Source organism: Podarcis erhardii (assembly GCF_964252035.2).
Source record: "Podarcis erhardii genome assembly, chromosome: 6".
Taxonomy (NCBI): Eukaryota; Metazoa; Chordata; class Lepidosauria; order Squamata; family Lacertidae; genus Podarcis; species Podarcis erhardii.
The window spans coordinates 41,863,728-41,891,398 of NC_138510.1; the positions used below are offsets into that span (position 1 = coordinate 41,863,728).

The window sequence follows — 27,671 nt, forward strand, 5'->3', positions numbered from 1 at the left end:
TGTGTGTGTGGCCTTTTGAAACGGACCAGCTAGACAAAGCCAACTTCTGCCCCCACCTCCTTTTTTTTGTATTGAGAGCCTCGTATTATATAAGTATGGCTCTGAAGCGTCAATTCGTATCCAGCTTGTCAGCTCTGAGCTGAGCGCCAGGGAAATCATTAACCGTGCACACACTGTACACCTTGGATTTTGTATTGTGACAGAGATTATCGTCTTCCTCTGCTATTCAGTCCTTCATCCAGAACCTCCCTACCCTTGATATGTCCCTTCTTTTGTATTTTCCAGTTGATAGTCTGGGGTCCTGCCTTCTCAGTGGTAAGGTAAGCCCATTTAAACGAATCTTCTCAGAAACTGTTGCCCTTGACGCAAATCACTGTAAGATTTAATTATCTGTTTTTTCAGTGAGGTGAACTTGCTGCTTAGGAAGGCAAGGGATATAAATTCTCTTTAGCATCTGCTCAAATTAGACCCTGCTAACAAGTTTACTCACATGTGTGGCCTATATTTTGAGATGCTGGGGAATTGGGCAGACCTTTTTTTGTATGAGGTGCAGGGAAGATTTCTGGCCCTACTGATACTGACAGCATAACGATGATAGGGTTTTGAGGATGCCATTGGTATGTGTTTACACCAGCCTCTCTCTATTTTCCATTTGTGCCAGGTTTTCATCCGCATGTATAGCTAAAAGTAAGGATAGGTCGTCTGTCCATTGCAAATAATGGAGCAGCATTTATATTGCACAGCATGTTTATTTCCTGCATTGCAGGGGGTTGGACTAGATGGCCCTTGGGGTCCCTTCCAATTCTATGATGCTAGGGATAACAATGATCACCGCTTCTTATAGAGTCTATGATATAGACTGAGCAGTTGATTGTGGCAAAGGCCTATTTCATCAGATGCATGAAGTGGACTGAGAAAGTGTAGGAGCATATGCCTATATGCTTATAGGGTAAGATGCAATTCTTTGTGAAGGATACCTCCATACCCATGGAGCATAACACATCAACCCAGTGCGTGTTAAAGAAAATGGGTATGCAAAAACCACAGCCTGGTGGTTGGTAGGCTGCATGGGATTGTGGTGGTAAGACATTAAGTCCTACATTTCATTTTAGGGGAAATTCTGTTATGTTTAATCTTCTTATGGGTGTTTTGTCCACCTTCTAAAATCTTAAGCTGGTGCTTACAATGTGCTGTTCTTGCTTATTTATTTTTTTTAATCCAATTTTTTCCTGACAAATCTCTGGGGACTAATCCAGGGTCTTCCCTCCCGCCACTCTCTTCAGCAGTTGGGAAATTTCATTCAAACCCAAATAGGAATTTGGTGAGACAAGTGCACATTGTTGTTCATCTGTGGGAGAGGTACTTTTGTAAATAATGATTATAAATGGTACGAGTTTGGCGGCTTGAGCAACTTGGCATTATTCCTTCCTACAACATCCCTTGTGGAGCTTGTTCAGAGTACCCAAAAAGAAAACTGGTGAGTTGCATCTTCATATGGTGGGTTGCAGCAGGAATATCTCCACCTTTTCCTAAGAAAAAGAAAACACCAGTTTTCCTCCCTGTTCCCTATCAATCCTTGCATGAGTGGGTGGGCTTCCTGAGAGGTCCACAGGAAAACATCTTGTCCAGGGCTTTCTCAGCCCTGGTCCTGGACAAGAGTCCACAAGAGTCTTTGCTTCCTCAGTTCTTGGCATGGTCTGTCTGTAGGAGCTGTCCAGCAGTCCTGACGCTGCCTTGAATTCTATGCCAAAAGACAACTCAGAATTTAAATAGAGATACCCATTTACACCAGTCATTTTGTATTTCAGTCCAGCTCAGGCTTGTAGCAACAACTATAAAGAGGTTCACTCCAATTTAATGTTCTTTTGGCTAGTGTATGAGGATCCAATGTGCATGCACACAACTCTTCAGTAGTCATTCGGTTTAGTGTTCATGTGATATTTATACCACCTGCTTATACATATCTATATATCTGCACAGATATGCCTGCATAAGCCCATGCAGGACTGCAGTGTCAGTAACATCAAAACTCTACAATCTACCCTGCCTAAATGCAGCTGGAGAGTTTTTAAATTTTATTTCTTAAGCGGCAAAGGCACTCACTTTAATTAGCATTTTAACATTAGATTGGTTTGGTTCCTAAACATCCTATTTGTATGCAAATTAAATCCTCTCTTTGGATAGTTAGGAGATTAAAATAGCCGTTAGGGGATGGAAGGTTGCCCTGGTATGGAAAGTTGCTTATTGACTTGCACATTTTTCATGACCTGCTTTCCTTTTAAAAAACAACAGCAGAGCAGATTTGTTTTGAACTCTGCAACCAAATAAGCCTCACTGGGCAGAAAACAGAAGAGAGCTGGTGTTATATTAGCTCCTTTAAAAACTTGCCCCTTGGCAACTGTAACTGCAGAGTGGTAATAGTTTATTATAGCATCTGACCTCGTGTTCAATCTGGTATGACCACCCTCTAAAAAACACTCAGGAGACAAGCTGTGGCAGGTGGGGAAAGTGGTCGCAACAATGGTCATGCTGGACTTACCCAGTGATCAGGGACCATATGCTGCCCTGTCTCCATGCCCTTAATGCTACCACATAATGTGTTTTAAATGCAGGCCTAAGTGACCTGTGCAGCTCCAGATATTCCTAGACTACAACTCCCATGCCGGCAGAGGCTGATGGGAGTTAGAGTCCAATAACACCCGGAAAGTCACACGTTCTATGGCCTTGTATAAAGTGATTACTCTGCTGCTTGCTGGGCTGAACGAAAACTATTTCCACTTCCATTTTTTAGTGCATTCATTTCATTTTCAGCGTACTCATTTTTATCCTGCTCTGCAGCCAAAAAGGGCACCTCGGGCAGCTTGCAGATGTGAGTGGCGCAAGATAAGCCCTGCCCCCAGGCTTACAAGCTGAAATGCATGACACAAAAGGAAAAGAGATTAAGAGGAGGAGGAGGGGAGAAGGGGGGGGAGAAGGGGTACTAGTTCTTAGTTCTTGCAGTCACTAGCTGGGATGAAAACGTTTTGTTAAGAGCAGGAGCCAAAAGTTCCTGAGTTGATGGAGAGGCCCGGTTCCCCCATCTCTCGCCCTCTATGGTTACTGAAGACAGTTGAGAGCAGAGACTGATGGTGCTTGAGAGAACTACTGTCAGTGCATGAAAGTGACAAATGAGGTGGGGAAACCCTCTTCTCTTCCCACACCTGCTGTTGCAGATCCTGCTGCCACCTCCACTTGCCAGGGAAGTCAGGGGAATCGGGGAGTGTTTTCTTGGGGCTTGGGTGGGGCAAACAGTTTCTTTTTTTTAAGTGTCTATTTCAGTTTTTATAATAATGTTAAATAACCGTACAAAGTCACAACCGTTCAGTACAGAGCAGTCTTCAGATTGGCTTAGAAAATGCCATTTATCCCCTCCCCCAGGAGAAATAATCCAAGTCCCAAGAGAAGCCAAAGTGAGCATGGGAGAACTCACCCCTCTCCAGTTTCAACAGAGATTGTAAGGATTATTGTGGTAATGTAAACTAGTAGGTTCATTTTATCCCCATACTGTAGATGTGGTGGTGCTGGCAAGGAACGACTTTCTTAATGCCACTAGTGAGTTCACAGCATGGGTGACATCCAAACCAGGGACATTCTGGTTCACAGCCCAGTCAGAATTGGATGTATCCCTACCCTCTACCTCCATATCGTAAGTGGCATGCAGAACATTTCCTAGGCTGCATAGTGAAAAGCTGTATATGAATAACTTAACAGGAGGCAGCTGCAAAAGGGGAAGCTTAAAAACAGCCATCAGATGGGAGCCCTTCAGAAATATAGAAAGCGGCCTTATACTGAGCCAGACCATTGGTCCATCTTGCTTAGCATTGTCTCTGTTGACTTGCAGCAGCTCTCCAGGATTTTGGACCGGGGTCTCAGCCAGCCCTAAAGATGCTGGGCAGATACTCTACCACTGACCCACAGCCCTATCCATTCATTGACCTCTGGCCCTCAGTCATCACTTAAAACTGCCATGAAATCTATTTACATTCAGTCACAAGCACTTACGTATATTGACAGGTTTTTAACAAAGCTGCCAGTGCAGAATTCCCTGAATAAAAGGCTTGCTCTAATATTTTCCTTAAGTGTGGTTCAACATTTTCCCATTATCTTCAAAATAGTAACTGCTGTGTGGATAATTTGAGTAAGTGCCATGAAATCTTTGCTATCAATCACTTATTATGCATAATAATAAGTATAATATTATTACTTAGTATTGGGCAAAAGGGAATTACATATGCACTGGGGAGAAAGGCTTGCTGAGTCTCAGCAGGAGACTATGCCCCTTGAGGAATGGAGGTCAAATTGCAAAATATAAACATTGCTTGCTTCTGATCGTAAGTTAACTCAGCTATTTCAGTTAACTTGAGTGTTATAGCCTCATAAAGTCTATCTTTGAAGCAATCTGATCCAAATGCAACAAATTCTCCTATCCCTCAGCTGTGGCAAACAAACATAGAGTAGACTGTATCCATGCCAATGGGGATTCACCAGATGCAAAAAGTGAACACAATAGCTGAAGGCTGCTTGGTTATTTGACTGTGATTTCATGATCTACAACAGAACCAACTGCAAGCATTTGTCTTAAGAGCACCATCCCATAACGTCTTTCCGAAGCAAGTTTCATTGACATTACACCCAGGTGTAAAGCATTGCAGCTTATTCTAATTTACCATATAGGGGCAGTATCTGGCAGGGAAAGCTGAAATACCAGTCAAATGGTCAGTATATAAATTGGTATTCCCCACCCACACAGTCCATATTACAGAGGGTGTCATATTCAAGATTGGTTCATTTTTATTTCTTTTTACATGAAATATGGCTTCAGGAGGGAAATGCAGAACAGGTATTTTTTTGTATCATCATCATGGCTCAAAGGGCAGCGTGTCTTGCCAACATATATTGAGAAGCCGATATACTGTACTTGGCTTGGCATATGAATTCTTTTTTAAAAAAGGTATTTTTTTCAATCACCATTCATGCCTAGCAGGGCCCATATTTTTGTCTTGATTCATTTTGTGGTGGAAAAAGGAACATGTACTGTATAGTGAGACTGGCTCATATGTCACAGCACCAAATGCCACCCATTGGCTCTTCTGATCTTTCCATCCATGCCTTGCTTCATCTTGGGGCATAGGAGCCCCAACCCTTGGATGAGGACGCCAAGAGGTGGTTGACAGCACTGCAGGCATGTTCAGTGCTGCATTGTGTATTGGTCACTTCCTTGCAAGACTTGCAAGTGGCCAGGAGCTGTGAACCAAGGAGGAAGATGGGGAATGTATCTTAGGCCACCCATAGCCTCAGGGAAAGATTGCCATCATGCAACACAGCTTCTGAGCCCTACCGACTACCTGTGTGTGCCTACCATGGTGGAGGAGAACTTTGGGAAGGAGAGGGAGCCTGTCAAAGGAGCTCGGGTGGCTCTGGCAAAGTAATACAAGAGGAGCATGTTGGTGGCTTATTGTTGAGTCTGCATTATCATCACTAGTCAGATACATTTGGAGTCAACTTGGACAGCTTTCAAAGGGGATTGGACAAAATAACAGGAGATAAGTATCAATGACTGCTAATCGCAATGGCAGCATATCACCTCCCATGCCAGAGGCAGTATGCATATGAGAGTGCTATGGTGATTGTTTTCTGCTTATGGGTTTCCCAGATGCATCAGGTAGGCCATGGCAGGGACAGGATCCTGACCTGGATGAACCTTTGACATGATCCAGTGGTGCTCTTATGGTGCTTTTATGAGCCAAAGGTCTGTGAGATGAAACTGAAGAAGTAGAGATCACAACTGTATAGCAGTGATTTGCTTGTTATGGAAAGGGAAGGACTGACGTTTGCTAGGGGTGCTTGTGCCATGACCCTAATGCTACTGCTGCTGCTGTTAAAATAATAATATTGTGATTTACGTCTTCAGTGCATCAGTCACTGTGGAGTGCAGGTGGACAGTTTGCATCATTTGAGCACAGAGTTGGCATAATTATTCCCAGGCAATCGGGGCAAAGGCAGGAGTAGAAAACCATTTGATTTTATGAATGGATTTGTTGGGACAAAAGTAACTGATGTAAGCAGATATTATTAACACCATTGTTATCACTTGGAATATCTGAGTTTATGCCAAGGCTGCCTGTAGGCACTTCTTGGCATGTGAAAATACCTCCTATGCCTTCATCAGAATTTCTGCCATTTTCACCCATCCCTGCCTTGCATTTTCAGCCGAGCCCTGCTCCCTCCCTGCAATTCGCCACACGAGAGGCTGTTGGAAAACTTCCTGTGCAAGCATGGGAGCCATAAAAGGCTTATTCTGGCTTTTATAATCAAGTGCGGAGACACACACACTCTCTCCTCTAGCTGACTCCAGGCAACTGAGAAAATACAGGTCACTCCAGCAGACGGGGATTCCTCTGCACGTGATTGTATTTCAGCTCCTGTAGAGGAAAGTGAATATTATGAGAGTTGGATTGATGCAGCTGGGTGATCCGTTTGCCCGGCTCCTCCTTTGCAAACATACAGCCGTCATCTCTTTTGGGTTTCCTTCCTCCATAACCATGGACTACAGCCTCCAGGGAACGGAGATCACAGATGTATGTGAGTAATTACATTTAAATAGATTGGAGGGGGTGAGGGAAAGGGAAAGAGAGAGAAATAAAAAATCAGACTTACGCTACGTAAGAATTCTTGTGTTAAACTTGATTTCCCCTCCCCCTCCAAGAAAGAGCCTGGTTTTGTCAGAACATACAGCTGTCTTTTTAAAACTGTAAATATAAAACTATCTTAAAACATTCTTTGGCAGCCAAGCAAAAAATCCCACGCGTCTTTAGAGGTCATTGCTTTCTGCGTGCATGGCTGTATGTTTTGCATAGAGAGTAGCTTCCTTCTCCTGAGCGCAGCTTTTAGGATGCAATCTGAGATTAATCATCATCATTACTGACAAGAAGTATGTGGGTCAGTTTGTCGAGTTATTCCTCTGATGGTGTCGTAGCTTAAGGTCGCGCTGTATCATAAACTGTCAAATGTGCTGTTATTTATTGCTTCCCGCAGTGGTCCAAGAAACTGCATGACATATTTCTGGATATGTGAAGTCAGATATAATAATTTAAAACACACACATCTGCATACAATTGCTCAGGAAACAATTTATAAGGAAATGAGGTTGTGCTTCTATGTGAACAGAAAGACATGCAGTAGTGCTGATCCTCTGCTGGGTGGCATCTAAATTTCAGAGAATAGGATGTGATATCCTGACAGGTGCTAAATGAACATTATACCCCGATTATGCCAAAAGTGAATTGAGTAAATGGTTAATTCTATACAAAGTACAATCCTTTCGCCTTGCAAAATGCATCTGTGGTATCAAGAGTGTGGAAGAAAGACACAAAATACTAATGAAAAGAGGAGAAGGTTTGGTATTCCAGAACAAAATTATTTCTCTTCTGCAGGAATTGTGTTTCCTAGATTCTCAAACACACCCTGGCAGGAAGTTAAACATCCATCAAATCCCATACTGTTCTGAAAGGTCATGCAAAAGAGCAGAAGAGGAAGAGATGTAGGAAGAGGTGCTTCCTAGCTAGGGTAAAAGACCTTAGTGGGATTCATTGTTTGACATCAAAACCTGGTATTTGGCTCCTTTCAGTCTTGTGAAGTGGGCGGCTGCAGGGAGAGAACATGAAATTGCTGTGTTGAGTCAACTCCCTTTATCCATCTAGACCAGTATTGACTATTTTGACTGGCAGAAGCCCTCAAAGGCCTCTGGCAGAACTCTTCCCCAGCTCTGCTTTCTCATATGATTTGACAGGAGATGGTAGAGATAGAACTTGAGACGTTTTGCACACAAACCATGTATCCTACAACTGAGCTGTGGCCCTTCCTTATATGTTTGCTCATCAAATAGTTTACAGCAGGGTGGGATATATTGGCCTACTCTGCACAACACACTGAGCCAAACTATGGTTTACAGGCTTCATAGCATGTCTGGAAAAATAAAATTGAGAATCATATAGCAGCTGGCACAGTCTGTTACAACTGCTAGCAATAGGCAGGGAAATAATTAAGTGGTCCACCCAGGCCCTCAGCAATTTTCAAGTGGTTCACAGGGAGAAAGGTTTGACCTTAGTGAGACCATACAAATAGAAAGAAGTTCACAAGTACTTTGCTGCTCCCTGATTGTTTTTGCTGCCACACTGAACGAAGCAAAGGTTTGGTTTAGCACGTTGTCCAAACTAGGGTTCATGGTTAAGCTCTCTCTCCCTTCTAACCATGAGATGTAGCTACAGATCTGACATCAGAAAGGTCAAGAGTCAGAAACAGGGTGTGTGGGGAGGGACATTTCAGCCTCTCAGGACCTTAAAGTGGACATTCTGAAACAAAGCAACTTCAAAGGGGGGGGGGGCTTTAGTTTGAAACTGCTGAATTACAACCTATTAAGAACAGTTAATTAGCTGCTATCGGTGTTATCATCAACACTGTTTTGTGAATGGTCACTGAACTTATTCAACATAATTGTCACATTGTATTTCTTTATTATTCCCCTCTGAACTCATTGTTTTACGTTTAGTTTTACGTGTGTGTGTGAGCTTAAAATAGGAAAATGCTTAATGCTTCTGATGAAGTTGACTGCAGCCCATGAAAGGTTAGAGCATAATCAGTGTACAGTCATAGGACTCTTTGCTGCTATATACCTGCCATCATAATTTTGAAAATCCAGTAGACACAAAGTGGGTGGGGGAAACTAGTGGAGTATGCTGGTGGAGTAGTCCCAAAAAACTAATAAAGAATTAAGATCATCTGGAGCAACAAATTTGATGGCAACAAATAGCTGTCTGACAGAAGTCATCATTTCTGCCTGCATTTGTACTTACCGTAGTTAGTCATGGGAAACAAACTGGAATTAAAACACCATCAGAAATTCTCAGTCATATCCTCACCTTGCCTGAAATTATGTAAACTCTGGGCCTCAGTTTCATCAAGCTTTACAGAAAAATTAAAAGTAGATATTCTACTTGTGGATATGCTTCACAGCAGGCTGGGGGCGCAACAAACCTTTAAGCCAAGGCTACAGATCAGACTGTCCCAACCCATTGCCCTTTAGATATGTGGGACTACAACTTCCATCATTCCTGACTATTGGTCATGCTGTGTGGAATGATGGGAGTTGTAGTCCAAAACATCTGGAGGATACCAGCCTAGAGAAAGCTGTTGTAGATGAACCCATTCTGGCAGGATGCATATCCATGTTTTGTCCCACTAGGTATGTTATTTTAAGCAAACTCTAGGGAAGCTCACAGTGCAAAAAAACATAAACAATTAGCCTCTTGCCATGAACTGCATTGTTAAGTACCAATAAAAAACAGCAACGGTCGCTAACCAGCAGCCTTTTCCCCCAGACATTTTATTTTATTTGGACTTTGAAAGGCAATTGAGGGCACATGTCACATTACATGCAAATGTATTTTTAAAAGTGCTGTTTGACATTTTTAAAACATCTTCAGGATGAGGCTGTCTTTTTGTTTTGTTTATCTTTTTTAAGAAAGATAAACAAATATCAGGAACTCATGGGACAGTGGGAGGACACTTTTGAGCAGAAAAATGGAAAACAGGAAAGGGGTGAAACATCCCCCTTTCCTCCACTTAACAGCTTGTACCCTGATGTTAAAAATGGCCAGTGGTGCTTGAGGAATTTGATATGTGTGTGTTCCGATAACAGCTGACCTGATCTGCATGTGTGGATCAGAACGCAGCCATAATTTGGATTTTGCAAAATAAAAAAATTCCTTCCAGTAGCACCTTAAAGACCAACTAAGTTAGTTCTTGGTATGAGCTTTCGTGTGCATGCACACTTTTTCAGATACCTGAATTTGAATTTGAATTGAATTCTTCAGGTATCTGAAGAAGTGTGCATGCACACGAAAGCTCATACCAAGAACTAACTTAGTTGGTCTTTAAGGTGCTACTGGAAGGAATTTTTTTATTTTGTTTTGACTACGGCAGACCAACACGGCTACCTATCTGTAATTGGATTTTGCAGTTCTCCAAGTTTCACAATGTGACTGTCAGCTCAACAATATATTAAAATACATTTTAAAATGTGTACTTTTGGAGAGGAAATACATTTGAAACTATGTGTGCACAAAATTTCATGCAGATTTTTTAAAATTACAAATGAACTTTTTAACCATCAGTTGAGAAAGTGAAATTGTATGGAAATATTGATCAATTCATCCCTAACTGACTTCCTTAAATGGGTTTGAAGACAACATGGTCTACAGAGCAGTCTGTTTTGACTGGCAAACTCCAGTCAATTCTTCAGTCAACATGAAGTTTGTCCTGCAGATTTAGTGGTTTCTGCATCAGACTGTTAACCCTGCTTATATTAATATTTAAATTTCCTGTGTTGTTCCACCAAAATCATTCACTTCCTTACTATCATAGGTCAATCACCACTGCCTTGCCTTATCATATATCAGCTTAGCTGATCATATAATACCGTACTTTTTAGGTCCTGCACTGAGAAGGCAGCTAATGAGACACAGCTGGAGATCAACTACTCTTCCTGGGTAACGTGGTTCATCTGCCTTAATTGGATTTGTGTAACACATTCCTCCAAAATTTCCAGTTCAATTAAGGCTAAGAATAGCATGGAAATGATAACTGTGAAGAGGAAAAAAAATATGGAAAGAGAATCAAGAGTTAAGGTATAGAATTGCAACAAGAGAATTTAAAGCAGGACTGAGTGTAGGCAGACATAGTCTGTGGAATTATCTACAAGATCCTTTCTTCAAATTCTGCCTGCAATTTGGCACTCAGTATTATTCAGTTTTCTCCTTGAGCAGGGATGAAGAACCAATGGTCATCTAAGTGTTGAACCACGATTCTCATCATCCCCTGTCCATTGGCCATGCTGGATGAGGACATGGGGCTGATGGGAGTTGGAGTTCAGTGACATCTGGAGGGACACGGACTTCCCAACCCTGTCTAGACATATATCCCAGGTTTAACTTTAGCATCCTGGCAGAGCCAATAACCGTGCTAACATTGGTCTTGTACTGCACCCCTTGCACTGAATTGCTGCATCTGGTAATAGCCTTGGATTTTGATTTCCCACAATGCCCTGAAGTAACACTTTGTCGGAGGCATTATGGGAAATTAAAATGGAGGCTCCAAGCTGCCCTGTCCTCATTGTAGCCCTCCTGTTTCCCACCACCAGACCCACAGAAGGACCCTCCTTCAAATCGGGCCCTACGTATAATTCACCTGCTTACCTAGTGCTAGTAGTAATCAGGCAGGAAACTCAAGTTGCAAGGCAAATCCAGTTTGGTGTAGCGGTCAGAGTGCTGGACTAGGATATGGGTGACCAAAGTTCAAACCCCCTCTCAGCCCTAAAGCTCAGTGGGTGACTTTGGGCCAGTCACAGTCTCTCATCCTAACCTACCACACAAGAGTTATTGTGAGGATAAAATGTGGGGTGGGGAGGAGAGAAACTTGTTATCCATCTTCAGTTCCTTGGAGGAAATATGAGATACTGTATAAATAAAATAATACAGTGGTATCTCAGGTTACAGACGCTTCAAGTTACAGACTCCGCTAACCCAGAAATAGTACCTTGGATTAAGAACTTTGCTTCAGGATGAGAACAGAAATGGTGCAGCAGCAGCGGGAGGCCCCATTAGCTAAAGTGGTACCTCAGGTTAAGAACAGGTTCAGGTTAAGAATGGACCTCTGGAACGAATTAAGTTCTTAACCTGAGGTACCACTGTAAGGTAAAGCCAGGACCTCATCAAAAGCCATGGGAGAAAGAAGGGAGATGGACAACTGTGTTGGGACTTTCTCCTATTTCTCTGAAGCCCAAGAAATTGCTAAGTATCTTAATGTGGCTGGTCTGAAGCTCAGTAGAAGAGCCTCAGCGTTGCATGCAGAAGGTCCCAGGTTCAAATCCCGGCATCTCGAGATAGAACTAGGAGGGACCCTGACTGAAATGCTGGAGAGCTACTGCCAATCAGTGCAGACAGCACAGAGCTAGATGGGCCCAATTAATCTGATTCAGTATAAGGCAGCTTCCTGTGCTAATTTTTTCCTTCACCTGAACCTTTTGTTTACGTCACACAGTATTTCCCAGGCTTTGAGAAAAGGTTGCCTGACTTTTTCTTCACATAGTGGTTGCCATGGCAGGAGAACTGTTCATTCTGTTGCAAGGTCAGAAAATGTCAGGCACAAACTCACATTAAACCACATCGGCTGCTTGATTCACGCAACTGAGAAACACTGTCAGTGCCAGAGTCCCAGTTTCGGAAAGATGCAGAACCATTTCAGCTAGGAAATTGACCTCACTGTGGGTTCCTTGCACATTAGTGCTGTTGCAGGTGATGAGGAATTACCCCCTGGTTAAGTGTCCTGAAGACTGTGTCCTTGGGGTATAATTATTACACACTATACCTGCCAGCTCATGCCACTGAATATGAACACAGGGTCGGGTGAAGCATTTTGCAGGGGAGGTCAGCGTACAAGAGGGAGAGCTTAACCCTCCCCCTACCTGCAGGTTCTGACTTCATATACCCTGCCAGGCCATTTTCCTCTGCAGCTGTGCTTTCTCTGGTTTGATTGAAGGGAGAGGGACAGTAAAAAATAAACAAAAAACCTAGGTAGGAAGAAGAGCATTTGCAGGTGAAAATAGGCAAGCGAGAAAGGTTGAAGTACCGTATTTTTTGCTCTATAGGACGCACTGGACCACACCTTGTTTTAGAGGGGGAGAACAAGAAAAAAAATTCTCCCCCTCTCTGCTCAGCGCCCCTTCAGCAAAACAGCAGGAGAAACGGAGCCCCTTCCATTTCTCCTCCTGTTTGGCTGAAGGGGTGCTGTGCAGCTCTCCCTCTCTGCTGAAGCCAGGAGAGTCTTGGTCTCCTGGCTTCAGCAAAAGGAACCCGAAGCCTGCGGAGCGCAGCGGGAATTCGCACTGCGCTCCGCAGGCTTTGGGTTCCTTTTGCTGAAGCCGGGAGAGCTCCTCAACCACCAAGTCCTTTGTTCCTACAACCCCCACCCCCAAATCTGTTTTGGAGGTTCCCCCAACCCTCTGGAGCAGAACTGGGGAGGGCATGAGGCACGGGGGGGGGGGAGGAAGGGAGGAATCCCATTGTACAAGTGGGAATCCTTGCACTGACAGGCCGTTTGCTTAGCGCTGCTTGCAAAGGTTTGGAAACAGGGTCTTTAAAAAAGAAAAAAAAGTGTAGCATGAAATTCAGCCCCTGACTTTATCATGTAAATCTGGTGTCTTCAAAGCCAAGGAAAAGTTGCTTAAAAGATGCAAAAAAACTGAAGAGCAAGCAGCTACTTGGGGAAAATGTTTTGTTGTAACTCTGGCTTTGGGGACAGATCTATCACTGTAATTGAATCTAGGCCATAGCATTAGGCTTAAAAGCTCTTTATGAAATAAGACGCCCGCGAATCCCGTGAGAAAACTATGCTTTTCTCAAAAAGAAAGAATTCCAAGTATATGATGATAGTGCTTAACAGCTGGATGGTGAAGATAATGTTTGAGTATCTACCAGGAGTCACCACTTAATAAATGGAGATTTTTAAGCCAGGGTTGGGGAAGCAGTAGCCTTCCAGATGATACTGAACTATAACTCCCATCGTCCTTGACCACTAGCCATGCTGGTTGGGGCTGATGGGAGTTGGAGTACCACAGGTTACTCCACAGGGGGCCACAGCTTCCCCATATCTGCTTTGGGAAAGGAGAAGTAGGGGGCGTATGATAATTACCCACCCTTTTTCAACCTGCCCCATAACCTTCCTGTTTTCACAGGTAGACAGGCGACAATTGAATGAAGGTACTGAAAACACCTCATAGTAAATGATCGTTTATATTCACCCATTAATGTATAGGTTGTAACCCTATACTTACTGACTTGGGAACAAGTTCCACTGAAGTCACTGGGGCTAACTTCTAAGTAGGCATTTACTGTATAGGATTGCACTAACAGTGCATATAGCCCCTTGGGAAGATTGTTAACCTTCTACCGCACAATGAAAATGGGCACATAAGTGTGTTAGCTTGGTAGGTTGTTTACCAGCTTCTCAAATAGTTATATGCATGCCCTAGGAACTTACCACATGATAATCATCTGGCTTCGCTATAACTTGGAAACAGGCCTTGGGAAAAAATCTGATCTCCAACTGCTCTGCATTTGAGTTTGTACATTTGTGCCCTTGCCATTATGGTATTTTTCGATAGCTTGTCACTTGCTGCGAGTTGAAAATGTGCCCAGGGACCTGAGGACACAGCGCAGCTAGGAGCTGCGATTGTATTTATTTGTTTCTGAATAATAACAGATGAGGTAATGCCAGTATCTGTCTTGCTTCAAAGGAAAGAAACTCTCGTCCCTGTTGGGAGGGTGGGATATTGTCATTATGGTTCAGTTTGAGTTGGTTATTTGGGGAAAAGATTTTTCCCCTTCATGTTTTAATATTTTTAATACACAAATGATACATGATATTATAATGTTTTTGCTTTTGCAATTTGCTTTGTGTTTTCTCATGAGAGGAAAGGTGTGATATGTATTTTTAAAAAATGAATAAAATATAAACAAGATCCCAATAGCATTGGGAAGGCAAATATATACCAATTCACTTGCAGGAGTGTCCGCTTCACACTTCCCTCACTCTTGCCTTTTCCTAGCAGGGGGAAATGGTCAGTTGGAGGCAGGAATGATTCTGGTTTCTGGGTCCTGCTTGCTTCTTTCCCACAGGCGTCTGGTTGGCCAATGGGAGGAGAGGATGCTAGACTCCATGGACCCATTGGCCTGGTCCAGCAGGCTCTGCTTATGCTCTTATGAAACAAACTAAAGTGTGTTACGTGCAAAGCAATGTTCCTGTTTGGTTTCCTCCAGGTTGGGTTGTGCAACATTCATCTCCCTTGACTTTAAAAGCCTTTTTTTAGTCTTGTCGATGTCATTTGCCTACTGTTGTTGATGGAACAAGTGGAACTGACAAAGCTCCCTTGATCTCAAGGGTCTGAAGGAAGATCACTCAAAGCAAAGAAATGGCTTGGATCCTGCTTTGCAGAATCATGTGAATTAAAGCCCTCTCTCTTAAAACACCTGGAGTTTCTATTGGGAATACTTCCTATTGGAAAAGGTCATGTCAACTCAGCAAGCAGAGGCTGGGTGGAATTCAAAATCCACTGCAACCGACTTCCGGGTTGGCGCCATCGCCGAATGGCGGACTCCCTCCGAGCTCCGGAGGGAGCCTGCTCAGCAGGGGCTGGGTTCTACCGCGTCGGCGTCGCGGGGACCATCAAAAACCATGGGCGCTGAAACCCATGGGCATGGTGACTCGGGCACCGTTCGCGCCCCCCGACCCACGAAGGAGCCTTTTTAAAGGCTACGGAGTGGGTGCCGGGGGGGGTGCTATGAGTCCTCCGCTTCCCCTACAGAGCGAAGCCGCATGCCATTTGGCGGAGAGCGCTGACTTCTTCCATTGAAAATTCGGATTAAAAAGAACAACCTGTGAGTAATTGGAAACTGGACTTAAAAAGGGAAAAAAATTTAAATTCGGAGCGAGCGGGGGAGGTGCAAAAAGGAAGTCCATCTCCCCCCTGTCGTAGAGAATTTAAAGCAAAGGATTTAACAACTAAGATCGAGTGCTACCTTAGTTTGATATAGTTACTAATTTCATGATGGAAAATTACAAGAACATGAGCTAAAATGCAACCCCCCCCCCCCCGGGAACCGGGAGCGATCCGCGAGAGCGCCGGGAGAGGAGAAACAGAGGCTTTGACAGCTGTCAAAGGAGCTGTCAAAGCTGAAGAATAAAAAGAGAACTTTGTTATGAGGACTTTGCCGGTTACATTTGTTACAAATTAGATATAAATTGTTTAAAACAAGGAATAACAAGTTACTTTGACTGTTGGGTGCGATCTGGAAGGAAACTGAGTTACTATAATCCCTCTAGAGGGGCTGTGGGACACTACAAGTATTGCTGGCATGGAATTTGAATCGGACTTTTTATCTCCTGGGAAACTGCAGAAATGGAACACTATTTTGTCTACAGAGGTCTCTACACTAAAGGAGACAATAGATTTATCTATTGAAGAATGGAAGGGACTTGACGTAAAGTTTTGTTCCTGAATAACAAAGCCTCTGTAGGGGATTTAGAAGCTTTTGGAATTGGAACATTTTTGCAGGAGAGCAGGAAAGTGAGGAGAGAGAATAATAAGAACAACATGAACAACAAGAATTGGACAAAGCTGGAAGTGGGAACATTTGGGACATCCAGATTTGAAAGGTCTAAAGAAACAAAATTGGAGTTTTTACTCTTAAATACAGAGATCTGGATGGAAAAAATGGACCTTTTTGAGATAGAGTTTTTCCAAGATTGGACGCTCGAAACTAAAGATGATCAAAAAGACGGCAAAGTGGACTTGTGAAGGATTTCGGCCTAGATGTGGGATCTCCAGGATGACAACAGGCATTGATGGACATTGGGGAACGCAACCAGGAAAGGGGGGAGGGAAATTTGGAATCCAAAGGGTGTTAAATTATACTTTATTCTTTTTTCTATTTTCTTTTATTTTAATCTGTTCTCCATATTAAAGAGGGGAACTCGTGGAAGGGAGCGGGGTCGATTTTAGGGGATGGAAAAACATTCTTAAAATTGGGTTAATTATAATAAGTTTAAAATTTGGGGTAAGAACTTGCTGAATCTATTTGAAGGAATTGGAATACAAGAGGGGGTGGGGTGGGGAAGTCCTGGAAAGATGCTAATGAAAATAAGGTTATAAAATGGATGTTTTATTTCTTTTCTTTTTTCTGTTATATTTGAAAATGTTCAATAAATATTATTAAAAAAAAAAATCCACTGCAACCATACAATGGCGTGTCAGTGTTCCAAAATATGTGGACATCTTCTGCCTATGTGAACAAGGTACATTGATTTGGGATAAGAGCACAGCATCAACAATCTCTGAAACAACGCTGAGTGATCCTCGTCGTGTAAACAAGACAGGCTCTTGGGAGTCCCATGAAAACAGTGCTTAGGGGCCATCATCTCCATTCTAACATTCACATTCCAACTTAGTGGTTTCCAAAGTGGGTGGTACCAAGTGCTTTTTTTCAGGGGTACACAGGGGTACACATACCCCAAAACATTTTGTGAATCTTTGTACTTTTGTCCATTTACTGTATTTATTTTCCCCAATATGGATTATAAAATTGTGATTTTCTTGAATCAAAATGAGGGTACCCCTAAACATTTTTTAAAGAGAAAAAACACTGGTGGTACCATCCCATGAGGGGTGGGATTACCTAGCGAAGCCCTAAGAGGCAAGGGAGGTTCTGAAGATGTAAATGACTATCAGACACTGGGAACCATTGCACAGCAAGGAGCTTTTAAAGTTTGCAGTGCCGCTGCCTGCAATATTACAGGAGCAAGACCTTTATTTTGGCCTATGAGTGTGACAGTTAAATTAGACCTTAGTAAATTAGACCTATAGTACATGCAAGAGGCCAGAGGAACATATAAAAGCAGAGTTATCTAGTTCTTTAAAGAAAGCTCAATTTTAAAAAAGAAATCTTGGTTCTATAATGAAACCTTGCTTTGGGTTTCTGTGTATGTGTGTGTGCTGAGGCTCAGGTGAGAAGAATGCAGCTGCCACTCTCCATATGTATACTCAGCTTTCCATCTACCTAAATTTATTCACCTCTTTTACATACTTGTCAGCTGTTCAGAGAAAGAAAGCAAAAAATAATCGCTTGGCTTGCGATAGGTGCTTGTGACTCTGTGTTCTAACTAATGGGCTGTTCTGTAGCAGGCTTACAGCTCAGCACACTGCTGCTGCATGAGGCAGAGTCAAGTTATGGAGGATGGGATTGAGGTGCGTCTCCTGCAGCTGGTCCAGGAAGACCCAGAGGGAGACAGAAGGATTTGGGAAGAGAGGCCCTTGAGAGGGAAAAAGTTCAAGGGACAAAAGCCTTGGGAGCAGGAGAGGCTCTGACGTATCTGATTGCCCCTGTTAAGAAGCAGAAACAAGGGACTGAATCCAACCTTATTACCGTTATTTCTTTCCTTTATTTATTTAGGATCAGGATCCAGCAGATGCAGAAATGGAAGATTAACAGATACTCAGTGAAAGGTATGAGCACTGCTTTGTGTGCCTGTGATAGGATATTGTTGTTGATGGCTGCGGGAACAGTGATCTCTTGCTTGTTAAGATGTCGGTTTCTGTGCTATTCCAGATGAATGTTTATGGAGCATTTTTCCTGAAGAGCTTACACAATAGGAAACCTTTTTCATTGAGCATTTGTCCTGATTTGTTTGCTTGCAGGGAGATTTGGTGATAGTGAACATTCATCCTGATTTGCTTGGGCAGAGTTTATATGTCTTCCTGTTGACCTTTAATTTATCCCACACTTTGCAGAGTGTTTCTGCATCACTTACCTAAATGTGGACGGAGGAATTCAAAGTTGCACTAAGGCTATCTGTAACACAACTATTTTGGCTTGCCAGGTGGAACAATCTCACCTCTTTCCCCCTCACATGTCTGGGGGTTCTTTCAGTGCTCCCAAGCAGAGTTTTTTTGGTGCTTTCACCCACTCTTTAGCTTCAAACCCACTGTTTAGCTCTAAATCAGAGTGCTTCAGGGCGCTTTTCCCTGGAGGTAAGCATCAGGACCAGAGGAAACGTGAGTAAGCCCAAACTATGCAGTCCTAAATTTCCAGTAGGTGCTTGAATCAAAACACTGACTACCCAGAGGCATCCTCTAACTATTTTGAATCTCTGTTTCTGATGTGCTTTGTTATGCCTGAATGACATTTGCTCTGATTTGCATCCTTTCATTTTGCAGTACAAGCGAGCTGCCTAACAGATGCCGTCTTGCTCCCATGATGGATGTGCCTAGCATCAAAGACTTCCAGTGGAAAACTCTGGCACCTCTGCCCAGCCGGAGAGTCTATTGCTCCCTGGTGGAGGCTGGTGGTCAGGTCTATGCCATTGGGGGCTGTGATGACAATGGTGTCCCAATGGACTCTTTTGAGGTGTACTCCCCTGAAGCCAACCAATGGAATTCTCTCCCCCCAATGCCTACAGCCAGGGCTGGGGTAGCTGTAGCAACACTGGGCAAGAGGATAATGGTGATTGGGGGTGTTGGAGCCAACCAGACACCCTTGAAGATTGTGGAGATGTACAACATAGACGAGGGCAAATGGAAGAAAAGGAACTCCTTGCGGGAAGCCTCGATGGGGATCTCTGTGACGGCGAAAGGCAAGGAGGATTCTTTTTCTAAAAGGCACTGGTGGCAAAAGTAGGATTGGCTTTTAGGGAAGCTCCCCAGTGCATTTCTCCTAATTAATTTGATTTGCAGGGTAGAGTAAATTTCTTCTTACATGGAAACAGATCTGCCCAGTGGGGAGCACTTAGTCAATTTCTGCTGCGCTGTGAATGTGTCCTGGCTTTGACCCTTGCACACTGGATGTTGGAATGACCATCTTTGAATTGCTTTGGGTAAAATCAGCTGATTTTCAGCAGCCCAGTCTAGAATGGGCTGTGAAGGCTGCCTTGTAATTGGAGCGCGCCATCTGTTTCTGTGACCTCCTCTTTGCTTGTAAAAAAAATGTCAATACAGCCAGCACGTTCTGTGTTCCTGCCAAATGTAGGACAGCCTGGTGGGTTTTTTTGCTTTGCAGAACTGCTTTTGCAGCTCTTGAAGGACAAATCATCGAGGGCACAAGCGATGTGAAAGCATCAGGTCACTGTATGAAAGTTTGCCTCTATATAGTAGAGCTTCAGACTCCACATATTCCCCTCCACCAAACACACCCATATCTGTTTGCTTCCTGTGACAAGTTGCTTTTGCAACTCTAAGCATTGCCAGATTGTCTTGTGCTGCAATGTGATGGACTGCTGTTGGGAAGGGAAGGTTTCCATCTCAAGTGGCCGTGTGCCTTGCTTTACAGAGGGCTGCCAGAGGACCAAACTCTTATCTGAAAGAGTCTTCTATTTGAAGGGTTGTCCAGTTTAAAAATAATGAACTAGAAGATGCTGCTCATCAATAGGTAGCACCCGGAATGCATATTCAAGAAGCACACAGATCACCTAGCCACTGTCTTCCCCACTGGAAAGAGATTTATTTATGCTTTAATTATATCAACTGCATATATATTTGCATCCATTCTTATCAGTTAGCACACTGGTCTTAAGCTGGTGGGTTGATCCAAGGTGGCTCTCAACAGGATTGTTACCACCATGCAAATACATGGTAAAAGATTAAGAAATTGGACCGAATGCATGTTACTCCTAGGTCTGAAAAGGTTGAAGATACTTGAATTAGCATATCCTAATTTTATGAAGGTCTTTTGCCTTGTTTGGGGATGATGCAGTTCCTTTTTTGGGGTGATTTTTCCATCCTTTGGGTAGAAATATATGGAATCCAAGGCAAAAAATGAAAGTTTGGGTAGGAATGAGATAGTTCTGCTTTCTATTTCTGCTAGTAATGCTCCTCAACTTTTTTTAGTTGTGGAACCTATTTAGGAACTACTGTGATAAAGCAGAATCGAGATTCTTCTTTGGATTTATCCTTTTGCTTTCACTCTCTCTTGCTGTCCTTTTCAGACTACAGAATCTATGCAGCTGGTGGAATGGGAGGAGACCTTCGCCCTCACAATTACATGCAGCATTATGACATGCTCAAGGACATCTGGGTGTCGCTGGCAACCATGCCCACACCCAGGTATGCCGCAACTTCCTTCCTACGGGGCACAAAGATCTATGTGCTGGGTAAGAATGAGCCTCCAGCCTATTCCTCTGACCATTATTCCTTTGACTGGAGTGTCGCCTAATGCTCCCTCCTGCAGAAGTTCTCGAAGCTGCTCTCTTCCATAACCTCTCTAAAAGTGCTAGGCCTTTTCTGGGATTAGCTATGCCAGCTCTGTAGCTGGGCCTCCAGGTCCATTTATTTTACCATGGGCTGCATTTATTGCACAGGAGAGATAAAATAATGTTGCATGTACGGAGCTCTGCCTTTACAATATTTTTTAATTAAAGGGCAAGCAAGACATGACTGACACTCACAGAAGGAGGTATTTGTTCACCCAGAGCATAGTTAAATTGTAGAATTCACCACCACAATATTATTTTTAGAATGTTTTAGCTGCTTTTCCTCTTTTGTTTTTAAATTGTGGAGCAGTTTGCTGCTCCCTGTCTTCTTCAGAAGGATGGCCAGGAGATAAATTCAATAAATAAAAGAAAATAGGATGTTGGCCTTTGCCCTGACCAGACTGTGGTGTACTTACATACTCACAAACTGTTCACTGTTTAAAGGGGTTCAAATCTGCTGCCTGAGGGGACTACCACACTCGGTGGTAAATCCAAAAGGTATATTCACACCCTTTGGCACACAAATGGACTGCTTATGCTCCCATTTCATTTTCTGACTCTTGTGCAAATTGCTCAAACCCTGTGTGTTTTGGTTCCCAGCTCTGCAAGTGTAAAGCAAAGCTAAACAGTAGAGACAGCCTGACTTGGTCTAGTATCCATAGTATTAAGCTATATCAAGGTTGTTTGTTTTTAATCAAATTAATTAAAAATAATCAAATTAATGGCCTTTAAAAAGTTTTAAAAGAAACAAGCAGGTAGAGAAATGGAACTTTATTGCTTTGAGCTAAAATATTTCCAATAAACTTGGCATGATACTGTCCCAAATGCACATGTACTCTGAGAAACTGTAAATATTCCTTCTAGGAGGGATCCAGAGGTAAAAAAAAAACCAAGGGCTTGGGTGCCAGACTTCCACTGGCTTTTATTTTTAGCCTTTCATAGTTTACCCCAGCTGATCATGGCAGAACAACAGAAGCAAAAGAGACTTGTAAAGGCTAACAGATTTATGGCAACATCAGCATGAATGTTTATGCTACAATAAATCTGTTAGTTCTTAAGGTGCCACAAGACGCCTTTTTGTTTTTGCATAACTGTTTCCAAAAGACCTTTCTGTTTACCCTCTGGCTGTATAAATAGCTTTGTATTGTCGTTAGGTTCTATTTTCAGCCTTATTCCAAGGGCTCAGGGTAGGGCACCATTTTACTGGCCCTGCTTTTGTGCCATTGGGTTCCTCCCCATGACTCTTTTTGGGGGCCTTCATCCTGATTTGCTTGCACAAAGCATAAGAGCATACGAAGAGCCTGCTGGATCAGGCCAATGGCTCATCTTGTCCAGCATCTTGTTCTCACAATGGCCAATCAAATGCCTGTAGGACGTCTGCATGCCAGACAGGAGGACAGCAGCACTCTGCCCACCTGAGATTCTCCGAAACTGATATTCAGATGCAAAATGCCTCTAAGAGTGAAGGTAGAACATAGTGTATGTGTTGGTTAGGCCATGCCTGGTGTTCATTGAGCATTTGTTCTGTTCTGTTGGTAGGATGATTATATGACAATGCACACTCATCTTGCATTCATCCTGATTTTTCTGGGATGTGTTTATATGTCTTCCCATTAGCCTTTATTTCACCCAACACTTTTCAGTGCTTTCCCCCATCACTTTTACTTCCTGTAAAAATCCATTTTTATGTTTGTTGCACTAGGATGACAGAGTGCTTTAATCCACTTTAATTGTGCATACCTAAATTTCCAAATGGGTCTTCTTTACAACCCATCACCTTCTTTCCCTTCTTTCTGACCATTGCCTCCACTGTACTTAGAAGATGAGGAGAAGACTTTCTGTATGCTACTCTCTGAATGAACCAGTACTCTGTGGCAACCATGCATGATGTAAAGAGTGCTTTGGTGATCAAATTGCATTTTGAAACTTGTGCAGGGAACCATGTTATTTTTGTTTACTTTACCATAAGGAATCATTTCCAGCTGAACTGGAGAGGGGGATGAAATGTACTGAACTAACAAAGATGGACAGTGTTTGTCTATCAGCAAAAACAAAAAAAAACACTCTAATGCTATTCTAGGCTATATCAAGAGAAGAATAGTGTACCAATCAAGGGAAGAAATAGTCCCACTCTATTCTGCCTTAGTCAAACGATACCTGGAGTATTGTGTCCAGTTTTGGGCACCACAATTTAAGACAAATATCGGCAAGCTTGGAATGTGTGCAGAGGAGAGAGACCAAGATGATCAAGGGTCTGGAAACCAAGCCTTATGAGGAACGGTTGAAGGAGCTGGGTATGTTTAGCCTGGAAAAGAGGAGACTAGAGGAGATGATAGCCATCTTCAAATATCACATGGAGGATGGAGCAAGCTCATTTTCTCCTGCTCTGGAGGCTCGGACCCAAACCAATGGATTGAAGTTGCAAGAGATTCCAACTTAACATTAGGGAGAACTGTCTGACAGAAAGAGCTGCTTGACAGTGGAACAGACGTCCATGAGAGGTGGTAGAGTCTCCTTCCTACTGTCATGTATGTTCTAGTTGAGATTCCTGCATTGCAGGGGATTGGACTAGAAGGGGTCCCTTCTAACTCTGTAATTCTATGAACCCAAAGGTCCTGCTTCCTGCGTAAGCCCCTTACGCGAATGGACTTTGCTGAGCCCTCACAGCTAGGAATAGTGAGCAGCTGGTGCCCTGTGGAGGGACTGCTTGGAGGTCACAGGGCAAGGGCAAATGAGTGGTCACAGGGGTGTGGGCAAGTTGTCATTGTTTTCTCCCCACCCACCTCCTTTGCAAAGCTACCTTTACATTTTTACAAAGAGCAAATGTGGTTCACAGGGGTCCCTACTGTCACAGTTGCTTCTCTGCTGGGAGATAGGTTGTATGGCCTCCATCCTATTCTGGTTCTCTTCCTATCTTCCTTTTTTGCAAAGAAGCAGAGGGCACTTAAAACACTGCAGATTTGTTAATACTCCACATTTAAGTATTGTTCAGAAGGGGCCCCTGCCATGACTGTGACTAGTGGGGAGGGTTCATGCCATTGAAACTGTACATTATTAAGTAAGCCCCACTGAATTCCATGGGAGTTTACTCCATGATAAGTATGTACAGGATTGCTGTCTTAAAGGTTTCATACAGGACTGTTAACAAGGGACCCCATAAACCTCCAAATCTGTGAGAAAATATTATTCACCTATCTCCCTGGATATCCCTGCTACATCTTTTCCCCCCAGAATGTGGAATAAAGTGTAGAGTTATTAAGTGCACTGGGACCTGAGAGACCAGGGTTAAATCAGTCATGAAACTCCATGTGACCTTGAGCCAGCCACTGTCTAGTGTTTTACATTTGGGTAAATTGCAGGGGGCAGAGACTCTATGGCTCATTGCCATCGCTTCAGTATACTTTTGGATTAGGGTTGGCTGTGCGCTCCAGAGACCTGCTTGGCCAGAGAATAGTAGACCCCCATGGCTCCAGTTGCTGCTGCACAGTCTTCACTATACTCCCTTCTCCATCCTAGGAGGAAGGCAATCCAAATATGCCGTGAATGCCTTTGAAGTCTTTGACATCGAGACCAGGTCGTGGACCAAATTCCCCAACATCCCCAGCAAACGAGCGTTCTCCAGCTTCGTGTGCGCAGAGAACAACATCTTCAGCCTGGGGGGTTTGCGGCAGGGCAGGCTATACCGTCAGCCCAAGTTTATGAAGAACGTGGATGTGTTTGACATCGAACAGGGTGAGTTCTTCCTGGGTCACCATCTGCTTTTCAGCATGCATGCCTTAAGGGCAAGATGCAGGGCAGGAAATCAAATTCAAAAATTTCAGATTCTGCTACTTAGGGCTGGCTTCAGATTTTAGAGAGCCCTGGGCAAAGGGTCATCAGGTGGCCCCACTAGTGAGATGTCTTCAGTGGGAGCCCCCTCCAGCAACCTACCTCTGCAGTGGTTCAGCAGTGGGTATATGCACAGCCTTGCATTCTTGAGAAATCGAGGTGCTTATAGTGTGCATTCAGTTGCACAAGTCTCTGTGCTCTTGTCTGCTCCCAATCAAATGATAAAAGGGAAGGGCTTGACCAAACCCACATCAGCAGTGGTAGGCCTTGCTGAGGCCTTAGAGCCCTGGCATTTGCCTTAGTATGTTGTACATTGGCTCTGGCACCCTCATTACTTCAACAGTTTGTGCCCAGTATTCTTGTAAAGGTAAAGGTCCAGTCGTGACTGACTCTGGGGTTGTGGCGCTTATCCTGCTTTATTGCCTGAGGGAGCCGGCATACAGCTTCTGGGTCATGTGGCCAGCATGACTTAAGCCGCTTCTGGCAAACCAGAGCAGCGCACGGAAACGCCGTTTACCTTCCCACCAGAGCGGTACCTATTTATCTACTTGCACTTTGACGTGCTTTTGAACTGCTAGGTTGGCAGGAGCAGGGACCGAGCAACGGGAGCTCACCCCGTCACGGGAATTCGAACCGCCAACCTTCTGATCAGCAAATCCTAGGCTCTGTGGTTTAACCCACAGCGCCACCCACGTCCCAACAGTATTCTTGTAGTCAGACACATATACCCCAAACCCTCTCTTAGTTCCCCGATTTTAGGATTATAGAACACACCCTTGATTTCTCTCTGAAGGAATCCAAATGCTTCAGAACACTAATGGAAAATCATGATTATTTAGCAGGTGGTCTTGTTAATTTTCAGGGGGCTGGATGAAGATTGAGCGCTCATTCTTTCTGAAGAAACGACGGGCAGATTTCATATCCGGCTACTTGAAAGGAAGAATTGTCGTTGCTGGAGGCCTAGGTGAGGGTGACTCCTGTCCTGTTTCAGTGTGAAGTCATTATTCTATAGCTTGTGGAACGATATTACCGTAAAATTATTGCTGCTACAAGGATGGCAACTACTATATTTGAGGCCCTTCTCAGGTCCCTTTCTATGCACAAAAGGACAGAAAATGATCATGCATGCTAACGTGGTGTGAGCATTTTGTAGACATAACCCCACATACTCCATCAGTTTTATGAAGAATTAGACTGGGGCTAGACAGTGCAGTGTCCCCCCCCCCCCCCGCCAATATTTTGGACTAGAACTCTCATCACTCTGATCAGATCACACTGGGTGAGACTGATGGGAATTGATGGGTAGAAGTAGAGAAGGGGACAAATGAGGAAGAACCAAAGTGAGAGAGCCGAAGATCATTGGAACTCTAAGATCAAGCCAAACCAAACTTGAATTATCATCCTCATAAACATGTAGAGCAAATGAACAAAATCAATATCATTCATATGTGTGTGTATACACAAACACATATGCACACAAATGCATACATATACACATACACACTAGAGGCAGCAAAGGTTGGTGGTTTATTCTTTATAAACAAACCCTTAGTTTAAATTAGCTGTGTAGACATGTGCAATCAAGTATCCGTGTGTGCTCACATGTTCTCTTGATGGTCTTCATGTTTTCTCGCTTATTAGGAAACCAACCAACTGTACTGGAATCAGCTGAGGCCTTTCATCCTGGAAAAAACAAATGGGAGAGCCTTCCACCTATGCCCACCCCACGATGTGCCTGCTCTAACATTGTGGTAAAAAACTGCCTTCTGGCTGTAGGTGGAGTGAATCAGGGCCTGAGTGATGCAGTGGAAGCTCTGTGTGTTTCTGACTCCTAGCCGGCCTGTCTCCAGATGCCGCACCAAGCACCTAAGAAAATGATTAGCCTCCAGTTTTGAGCGGTGGGCCTACACCATCCCTCTCACTCACTACTATGCGGCTTTCCTGTAACTCCTTTCACTGTGTGTTTTGGAGAAGGTAGTTTCTTCAGGCAGCTACACAATTTCATGGCTCTGGTGGCTAGCAGAGGCCCTGTGGCAATGTCAGTTTTGCAAGCTCTGTCGAGCTCCACCACCTGATGAATCTATGGTCGCTTTTCCCTGTCGACTCTGAGCAGCCAAGGAACATGCTAGCTTTGCTTCAAAACAGAAAAGATGCATAGAATGATGTGGGATATTCCAGGCAAGAATTAGGAAGCATTACCTAGGAACTAGAAGCATGTTTTAGATACAGTTGTTGAACCTACCATTGGGTTTTTCATAGGTAAACAAAGGGAGTGCTGAATCCCAGAGGCAGGGAGAGAGAGAGAGCTTCCTGGTGCTCTTTGAAATGGACCCAAAAAGTTCTGGCTGTGGTGTTTGGTTTCAAAGTGTTCAGGGTTTAAAGCATCCTGAATGAATTTCCAGGGTGCTTCCTCATCATGCAGCTAGAGGCATGGTGAACCAACCCAATTTGTTGCCTTGATTGACAGTTCCTGCAATTAAAAGTTCCATATTGCCTCTGCCAGAGGCTGAAGGCTAGAAGGCCATAGTTAAGAAACCAATTTATGGACAGGGATGGCTCTGCACCATGGACCAAGATTGCAATACCTGCAATGCACACACTCATGAAGTGTGTGTGTGCACAGAGAGACACACACACTTTTCAAGTTGTTCATATCCTGTCCATTATACCCAAGGGGCCAGCTGTAAAACCTGGAGTGAGCTTATTGTAGCCCATGTTTGGAGAGCAGGAATGTTATGGGGTCTGCTCATAACAGCTTTCACACAGCGCCCACGGCAACAGCAAAGCTTTGAGTACCTGCTGTTTTTATTGTATTTCATATATTGTTTTCTTTATTACTTTGGCACAGAGGTTGAATTTGCCAGTGTCATCTGAATTATGTATGATGGATCAGTTGTAGCAGTTCTGCTTAGGTATTAGTAAATAGCACAAATAAACTATTCTTATGGTAA

The 27,671-nt window shown here is 43.5% G+C and overlaps 1 protein-coding gene across 5 annotated transcripts; it reads left to right on the forward strand.

Annotated features, from left to right (window-relative positions):
- On the forward strand, positions 1-27,671 carry KLHDC8A (kelch domain containing 8A). Of its 5 annotated transcripts, none has more exons than XM_081865202.1 (7): positions 1-320; positions 18,102-18,154; positions 18,866-19,281; positions 20,629-20,793; positions 24,409-24,624; positions 25,583-25,684; positions 26,362-27,671. In XM_081865202.1, exons 3-7 carry the CDS (start codon positions 18,903-18,905, stop codon positions 26,553-26,555), a joined length of 1,056 nt encoding a protein of 351 aa, XP_081721328.1. In that variant the 5' UTR covers positions 1-320; positions 18,102-18,154; positions 18,866-18,902; the 3' UTR covers positions 26,556-27,671. The 5 variants fall into 5 exon arrangements, with proteins under 5 accessions (XP_081721328.1, XP_081721331.1, XP_081721327.1 ...); XM_081865205.1 differs by having other exon boundaries at positions 1-315; XM_081865201.1 differs by lacking the exon at positions 1-320 and adding an exon at positions 6,308-6,621.

Excerpts from the sequence above, each read along its gene's own strand:
- KLHDC8A (XM_081865202.1), top strand. The coding sequence starts at position 18,903 with ATGATGGATGTGCCTAGCATCAAAGACTTCCAGTGGAAAACTCTGGCA. Across the intron at positions 19,282-20,628 it reads GATCTCTGTGACGGCGAAAG|ACTACAGAATCTATGCAGCT; the intron begins GCAAGGAGGATT and ends TGTCCTTTTCAG. Across the intron at positions 25,685-26,361 it reads TGTCGTTGCTGGAGGCCTAG|GAAACCAACCAACTGTACTG; the intron begins GTGAGGGTGACT and ends CTCGCTTATTAG.